The sequence below is a fragment of the Macrotis lagotis genome, chromosome 1, assembly GCF_037893015.1.
Source record: "Macrotis lagotis isolate mMagLag1 chromosome 1, bilby.v1.9.chrom.fasta, whole genome shotgun sequence".
Lineage (NCBI taxonomy): Eukaryota > Metazoa > Chordata > Mammalia > Peramelemorphia > Peramelidae > Macrotis > Macrotis lagotis.
In genome coordinates this window covers 413287021-413295800 of record NC_133658.1, presented here as the reverse complement: position 1 = coordinate 413295800, position 8780 = coordinate 413287021, and the positions used below count along the sequence as shown (strand labels likewise).

At 36.2% G+C, this 8780-nt stretch overlaps 1 protein-coding gene across 1 annotated transcript in view; it reads left to right on the top strand.

The window, feature by feature from the left end:
* Window positions 1-408: 408 nt before the first annotated feature.
* Window positions 409-8780, top strand: part of LOC141506287 (uncharacterized) — a 31529-nt gene continuing 23157 nt past the window's right edge. Inside the window, exon 1 of the mRNA XM_074212928.1 lies at window positions 409-482. Coding sequence (XP_074069029.1) covers window positions 481-482 — 2 coding nt within the window. The 5' untranslated portion in view covers window positions 409-480. The remainder of the gene's footprint in view (window positions 483-8780) is intronic.

Sequence of the window (8780 nt, the reverse complement as noted above, 5' to 3'; positions counted from 1 at the left end):
TCATAGCCATAACCCAGTTCCATCAGTGGCCAGCTCCAATCAAAGAAAACTCAGATCTCTGGGTCTCTCAAACCCATCCAGTTGTCTGAAAGTCTGGATATGTCTATCAACTAATAGGTACTTTGCATACCACATTGTAGGAAGTTAATAAATATTTGTGGATTTGACTTAGTCAACCTATCAACATAGCAACAAAACACAAAAAAGGGACAGCCCCAGTCCCAGGCTCAGGCTTGCTTAGGCAGGACCTATGCTTTAGATGTGAGCTCTGAGGAGGGAATCATTCTCAGCAGTGAAGAAGATCAGCCAATGAGGAAGAAAGAAGCTTCTGAAGTCACTTCAACTTTCCAAGGAAGTCCAGTTGCAGAGTCAAATTGGAAAATAAGATGGGAGCAGTATCATCCATAGGCCATTCAGTGGATCCAGAGTCTGGAGTTGGTGGTAGAACAATTGGAGATCTGCAGCCCTGCAGGAAAAGAAATGTAAGTTGTCCTTTATCACATGTATCTTGTCCTCTTGTGTTCCCCTATTCTTATGTGTGCTTCTCTTGCTTGTGATCTCCGTGGGCATTCATTCTTCTCACTAATGAGAGGTCTGGGGGGAAGACTGCTATTACTATTGTTCTTACTGTGTTATTTCAGTAAATATCTTTGCCTTGAAATAACTGGCTGAGTTTTTGAGAATGAAAGAAATGAAAAGCTCTGAGAGACAGTTTCTGGGTTAAGAAAAGACAAAAGATGATGGAGATCATCCAATGCTTAAATACTTTGGAAAAGTGAGCATCCCTGACAAATGGAGATCGATCCTGATAAGTGAACAATCAATGAGGAGGTGGATAAGGAGGTGTACTGAAAACCTTCAGTTTCTTCCTGCTGAGGACTTGGCTTATGAGACTCTGCTGCTTCCAGCTGACTGGACAAAAGAATCTATTGCTACTAGACCACTTAAGTTGAACAGTGGACCAGAATTCATTCAGTTTAGATTCCCTTTAACCCTTTAATCCTTTAATCAGAAATAAGCTCTTCCATTTGGGTGGAGTTCTACCCAAGTTTGAGAAGATTGTTCTTAGAAGGTTAGGTCAATCATTTCACCCTGTCCTTCAAGGACTGATTGACCTGGAAGGATAGTCTTTAAATGAGAAAGTAAAAAGAGAAAAAATTGGGACTTCATTAATAATTGATTATTAATAAAAATAATAATTTCTCTCAAAAGTAAACTCACAGGTGGCGCAGTGGATAGAGCACTAGCCCTGGAGTCAGGAGTACCTGAGTTTAAATCTGGCCTCAGACACTTAATAATTACCTAGCTGTGTGGCCTTGGGCAAGCCACTTAACCCCATTGCCTTACAAAAACTAAAAGAAAAAAAGAAAAGTAACCTCACTATTCTTTTATGAGTGTTGACTCATAGACTATACTGAACCTTGGGTTGGACAGTTGCTCAAAGAAGGCTATACTCTAAAACAAAATAACCGAAGATGTAAAAATATGTAGCCAGGAGAATCAGGAAAGACTTTACATAAGTGGCAGTTGAGTTAAGCTTTGAAGAAAGTAAAGGATTTTTAGGGATACAGATGAAGAAGGAGTGTATTTTGGCAATCAGACACAACCTCTGCAAAGGAATAGAGATGGGAGATGGAATTTGTTTGTTTGTTTGTTTTTAAGGGCAACAGCAAGAAAGCCAAGTTGTCAGGAATAAAGAGAGTAATGTGCAATAATCCTGGAAAAGTAGGCTAAAGCCAGATTGTAAAGGACTTTTAAATGCCAAACAAATTAAATCATATCCATTAAGTAGGATTAACCCCTTAAAGAGAGATATTTTAAAAGAAGGGGATTTTACAAGATACATGGAAAAATAAAATAGTCTATCTCCTCAAGGAACTTGAAAGAAAGGAGAGGATATAATATATACATAATATGCAAAATAAAATAAATTAAGGAAGGAGAGAACACAGTAAACAAATTGGGGCACGGGGAAAGACTCCATTAAGAGTTGATACCTTTACCTAGCTGTGTGGCCTTGGGCAAGCCACTTATAACCCCATTGCCTTGAAAAATCTAGAGTTGATACCTGAGCATAGTTAGGAAAGAAGAACCCCATTTAGACTTCAACAAAATTAAAGATTATAAAGAGCTAACATTAAAATGGTAAAAAGAAAAGGTACAAAGGAAACATTTCATTAACTTAGAAAAAGAATGAAACTTTAATAGATCAGTTGCCTAGAAAGAATTCACAAGATAATGAACTTGCTCTAGGATAGAATGCTTCATTATATTATAAAACCCAACAGAACTCATAGAAATGTTACTGAGAGGAAACCATAACTAAACTAAACCAGAAAGTATATTGAACAGGAGAAACTAGATTCTTCCCACCTCTTGCCTGGAAGTAACAATACCACTTAGCCAAGCAAATGACTGAAATTGGTTAAAGATGATCCACAGAAGAATAATTCCAGGTACTCTATGTGTAGTTATCAGAGTTAGGGGCAGATGGATAGAGTACTAGCCCTGGAGTTCGGTGAACTTGAGTTCAAATCCAGCTTCAGACACTTGAAGCTTATTCACTATAATCCTGGGCAAGTCACTTAGCCAACTGCCTCAAAAAGTACAAAAGAGAGAGAATTACTCCCAGGGTATTATAATAATAATAGCTAACATTCATATAGCATTCATTCAGATATTGTGCTAATTGCTTTACAATTATCATTTTATTTAATACAATAATTCTGGGAGGCAGATGCTGTTATGATTCCCATTTTATAAGTGAGGCAAAGATGAGGGTCACCTATGGTCACACTTGAACTCGGGTCTATCTTCACTCCATGCTGGATACTCTATCCAATGTATCACCACTACTGTTCTGGCTATTTCTTTTGAGTAACTGCCTTTGCAAAGAACTAATTGAGTCTATTTATGATAGTTAAGGATGAACTTGTAAGCTAGTGTTAGGAAGCTAGCTACCCACAGAATTATCCCTAGAACCCTGAAAGTACCAACAATCACTTGCTGTTGACCTAATTTGCCAGTACCCATGTGTGCTAGAGGAGTAAGGCCAGAGAGATTGTTACATAAGGATTCAAAGGTGAAGAGTTAAAACTAGACTATTCTAGGCAGAAACATTACTAAGGATTTTAATGAATTTTAATTGGAGGAGAATATGGTGCAGTTGGTCCTGGGGGCAGGCAATTCTAAAGGGCTTGATTCCAGAGAAAAACACAAAAATGAAAAGAACAGTTGGACTAATAGATGAAAAGTACATGTATATATAGAGGAGAGTCATACCGGAGGCCACAAAATTTTGAGGGGAGAATATCAAAGACCTGGAAAAAAATATGACCTTATTATTCAAAAAAGACTACTAAGAAAATATCATTAAATATTCACCTAATTTCTTATCATTACAAAATCTTTATAAGACTAATCTATACACATATGTATATATATATACATACACACATATACATATATATATACATATATATATATATATATGTATATGTGTGTGTGTGTGTGTGTGTTTGTGTGTGTAGGCATATATACTTCCAAATGTCCCAGACAGAAGTTTGAGAAGGGAGCAGGCAGGTTTTCAAAAACGATATTATAGAGCAGACCATATCTTTATGATCACAAGAAATTAATTAAAAGGTACAGAAAATTCAAGACCCTATAGTGTGCTAAATATAAAAAAATTAGATTGAATAGAGCAAAATGGCTCCTTAAAGGCATTCTTCCCAACAAGATGTGTCCCATGAATCTGAAAGTTAGAGAGAACTTTAATAGTTAAAGCAATGGTTCTGAATCAAATAAACTTGAGTTCAAATCTGGCCTCAGATTCTTATTATCATTGTGGTCCTGGGCCACAAATCTCTGCCTCGGTTTCCTCATCAATAAAATGTGTATCAGAATAGAACTTGTAGGGGCAGCTAGGTGGTGTAGTGGATAAAGCAGCAGCCTTGGAGTCAGGAGTACCTGCGTTCAAATCTGGTCTCAGACACTTAATAATTACATAGCTGTGTGGCCTTGGGCAAGCCACTTAACCCCATTTGCCTTGCAAAAAACCTAAAAAAAAAAAATAGAACTTGTCTACCAGCATTGTTGTGAGGATCACAGGAAATAATATTTGTAAAGCAATGAACATAGTGCCTGAAACCTGCTAATGTTCTTCCTCTTTATACTATATTATAAAGCAGTAATCAGTAAAACTATTTGCTACTGGGTAAAAAAAATAAAAAAAAACTAGACTAGTACATCAGCCTAGAGAAGCAAGAATCAAAACCAAACTTATTAGCCTAGAATTCAATAAACCCAAGGATATAAACTATTAGGATTTGGAAAAAAAACTGGAAAGGAGTTTGATATAAAATAAATTTAAGTCAGCATCTTATGCCCTTTACCAAAAATAAGATTGCAACATTAAAAATGAGGAAAATTGGGGGCAGCTAGGTGGCACAGTGGATGGGGGCAACTAGGTGGTACAATGGATAGATCAATGGCCCTGGAGTCAGGAGGACCTGAGTTCAAATTTAGCCTCAGACATTTAATAATTACCTAGCTGTGTGACCATGGGCAAGTCACTTAACCCCACTGCCTTGCAAAAAAAAATGAGGAAAATTCAAGGAAGTTCCTTTACAACTATGGCTATAAATAGAATTATTTTTCAAATATAATCATAAATGATAAAATCATAAAGGTAATCATAAAAGATAAAAACTATCAAAATAGTATACAATTTAAAGACTTTGTCCCAATGAAACATGCTATGCAACCATAAGAAGGAAAACTATGGAGAGTAGGGAGCAGAGAGACTCTTTGTATTAAATATTTCTGATATATATATATCTATATCTATATATATATATCTATATCTATATCTATATATATATATATATATATATATATATCTGATATCAGTCCAAGCTATTTTGGGAATTATCAATTAATCAATCAACATTTTTAAGGGCCTATTAACACAGTGCCAAGCACTATACTAAGCTGTTTATATTTTATATTTATTATATATTATATATATATTAGGTGTATATTTAATGATACTAAGCTATTTTATATGACTAAGAGCCATTCCCCAATAAAGTAAGCAAGAGTAGTTTATAGGAGAAGAAATGCAAAAAAGACCCAATAACCAGATGAAAGAGTATCTAAAGTAATGAGCGAGAGAAGTGAAAATTAAAACAACTATATTTCACCTCTTATCAGGCAAAATGTGAAAGACAACAAAAGACAGAAACAGGCAATGTTGGAGGGATTGCAAGAAAACAGGCGCACTAACAAATGTGGGACGATGAATTTCTGTTCTAGAAAACAACCAGAAGGAAGTAAAATCATTCTGTTCATGCTCATTGACCTGAAGTATCAATACTGACTAGAAAGTAGAAGACTGAAAGAAAGGCTCAATCCTACAGCAAAATGTTTTTAATAGGACTTTTTTGTGGTAGTTAAAAACTGGAGACAAAAGGGGTTGTCCCATTTATGAGTTAATAAATTGTTACAGTCATAAAATGAAATATTACTGAGTAAGAAATTTTGATTATGAGGAATTCAGTAAAACAAAGTATACTGATTAACTGATATAATGTGAACATGTAGAACTAGAATAACATATGCAATAACTCAATAACTACTTTAATGTAAATCAAAAGGACACTAAAAATGAAGCCAAAGTTTTGACCCTGGAAAAGAGAGGAGACACTTCTGTTCAGTATAGAGGCTGCGGGGTGGCTAGGTGGTACAGCCCTGGAGTCGGGAGTACCTGAGTTCAAATCTGACCTCAGACACTTAATAATTACCTAGCTATGTGGCCTTGGGCAAGTCACTTAACCCCACTGCCTTGAAAAAAAAAACAAACCAGTATAGGGGCTGGTAATTATGGGTATTGCAAATACTGTCAAGATTAGAAAACCATGTCCTTTGGTTTTCATTGTTTTTCATTGTTGCACTTGGGGAAGGGGTTAATTTCTGGGAAATGACTATGATGTAAAACAAAATTATGTTACTGTTTTATTAAGGAAAGATAGCAAAATCCTTTAGATGATCCTTTTGGAGATGATAGAATTGTTGATTGCTCAAATATTATAATTCCCTAAATGAAACTGTATTCACTCAAAAAAACAAATGAATATAAAGAATACTAATTGTTCAGATTATGAGACAATTCCATGGAGTTGGTCCCTTAATACTATATTTTGCAGACATGCTAAATAGACATTGAGCTGGACTGGATGAAGTTTGACTGTGTTTGGGAAATATTAAAGCTCTTACAGTTTTCAAATTCCTCTTTGAAAGAAAAAGCTCATCTTTTAAATTGTTGTTGCTATTGTTCATCCTTCATTTTCAAAGAGAACTAACGACATCATGAGGTGATGTCTTGAGTGTGAATTGGATTTAATGAGACAGAATCGCACAAAGTCATTAGCCTCACTGTCTCATCCAGAGTTATAGAAGTCTAGTGTCAAGCAACAATGTAGATGATGGCAATGACTCAAGGATGCAGTGAATGGCCTTGGCAACTTAGATGTCTGACCTTGAAGCTCTAGGTTCCACAGTGCTTGCATCAGCCACCTGCATGGACCTTGCAATAAATTGTTATCATCTATCCATCCCACTGGGAAAGTCTTCACTTGCCTGGGAGTAGACATCGTCTTAACTCACTGATGGATCTGAGCCCTGTCAATTGCAACCTAGTTCAGCCTGTCTGTTAAGAAGGTTTTTACTGGCGTGTGGCTTCTGTGCATGCTCCAGCTTCTTGGAACCACAGATGATAGTTGGATGACAAATAGACATCAATGGTGAATGAGCAGCCCTGAAAAACCTTCTCATCAGAGATAATCTTTTTTTCAGTTTTATTTATTGAAGGCAATAGGGTTAAGTGTCTTGCCCAAGGTCATGCAGATAGGCAATTATTAGGTATCTGAGGTCAGATTTGTACTCAGGTCCTCCTGACTCCAGGGCCAGTGCTCTATCCACTGTGCTACCTAGCTGCACCCACTGCACCACCTAGTTGCTCCCCATCTTTTATGTTTATGCTATATGCAGCAAGTCATAGAATAGCAGTAAAGAATTAAAATTAAAAGCAAAATATTGGGGCGGCTAGGTGGCGCAGTGCATAGAGCACTGGCCCTGGAGTCAGGAGGACCTTAGTTCAAATTTGGCCTCAGACACTTAATAATTACCTAGCTGTTTGGCCTTGGGCAAGTCACTTAACTCCATTGCCTAGCAAAAAAAAAAAAAAAGGAAAATGTTGAAAACAGAATCCTCTATTCAGGAGAAGTGAAGTCACCAGAAAAAAAAAATGGGCCTAGCAGGGTGCAAGGGCCAGCTAAGCAAAAGACAATTCACATTTTCTATAACATGTAATGCTAAGAGTTCTAGAGGAAGATTATCAATATATTCCATGTTCACCCCTTTTCTGAAGGATTTATAGAAAGATACAGAAAAAAGCAGGGATAGCTAGGCTGTATTCTGCATCAATGGAAGTTACTCATATAGATGAGAATTCAGTTACACAGAAGAATAAGTCAGATGACTCAGTGGATAGAGTACACTGCCTGCCCTGCAGTCAGGAAGAGTTGAATTCAAATATGACCTCAGATGCTTACACATCATTTTACCTTATTTGTCTTAATCCACTGGAGAAGGAAATGGCAAATCACTCCATTATCTTTGATGAGAAAACCCCCTTGACAGTATGGGCATGCTTTGGTCCACAGAGTCTGAAAAGGCTGAATTACTGAATATAACAACAACATAGTCTTCATATTCTGGCCTCATACCCAATAGGGAGGATCTTGAAGGTATCCTGTTTTTGCCAGATTTTCTCAATATTATGTGAAATCTCATTTTAATGTATTCCTCTTATCAATTTACAGAGTGTGCTTGCCTTCTAGGGGGAAGTAAATGCTTCAACATGAGCTAGGCAGAAGAGATAGGGAGAGAGGAAGAAACAGAGAGGGAAAAATTATATATATTAGAATTATATTTGCATATATATGTATATACATATTTCTATGTGTGAATATAATTATATATACTATTTAATTTTATTTTGTTTCACCCTACAGAAAACGAAGGTGTGAAATGCTCACAAGAACCTATAAACAAGTGAATAAAATACATAAAGGAATCACAAACTAATAAACAATCAAAACAACTTTCTTCTCTCTCCTTTCTCACACTAAATGAGACTTAATACTTCTCCCAGGGTGCTAAAATCCTTCTGACTCAGTGTCATCAGGGCTCAGGAACAACAGCTCAGGAACAAATTCAACCAGAACTTCTGGAAGAAATGAAGCAAGAGGGTTTTTTTTTTAAGTATAAGATGTTTGTATTAATAAAATTAAAATGCTAGAGGCAAAAAATAGAAAAGAAATGAGAGCTATGGAAGAAAGAATTGGAAATGGAATTAACATATTGGAACAAGAATAAAATTCTGGCCAAGCAACAGACTCCCTTAAAATGAGAAGGAACCAAATAGAAACTAATATTTCTTGAAAAACCAAAGTTCAAAAAGAACTAAAAAAAAAAAGTCAAAGTAAAGTGTTTCACATCAAAAACAACCGATCTGAAAAATAGATTGAGGAGAGAAAATTTTTAAAATCATGGACTAGGGGGCAGCTAGATGGTGCAATGGATAGAGCATGGCCCCTGGAATCAGGAGGACCTGAGTCCAAATCTGACCTCAAATACTTAATACTTAGCTGTGTGACAATGGGAAAGTCATTTAACCCCATGGTCTTGCAAAAACCTATAAATAAGTAAAAAAATAA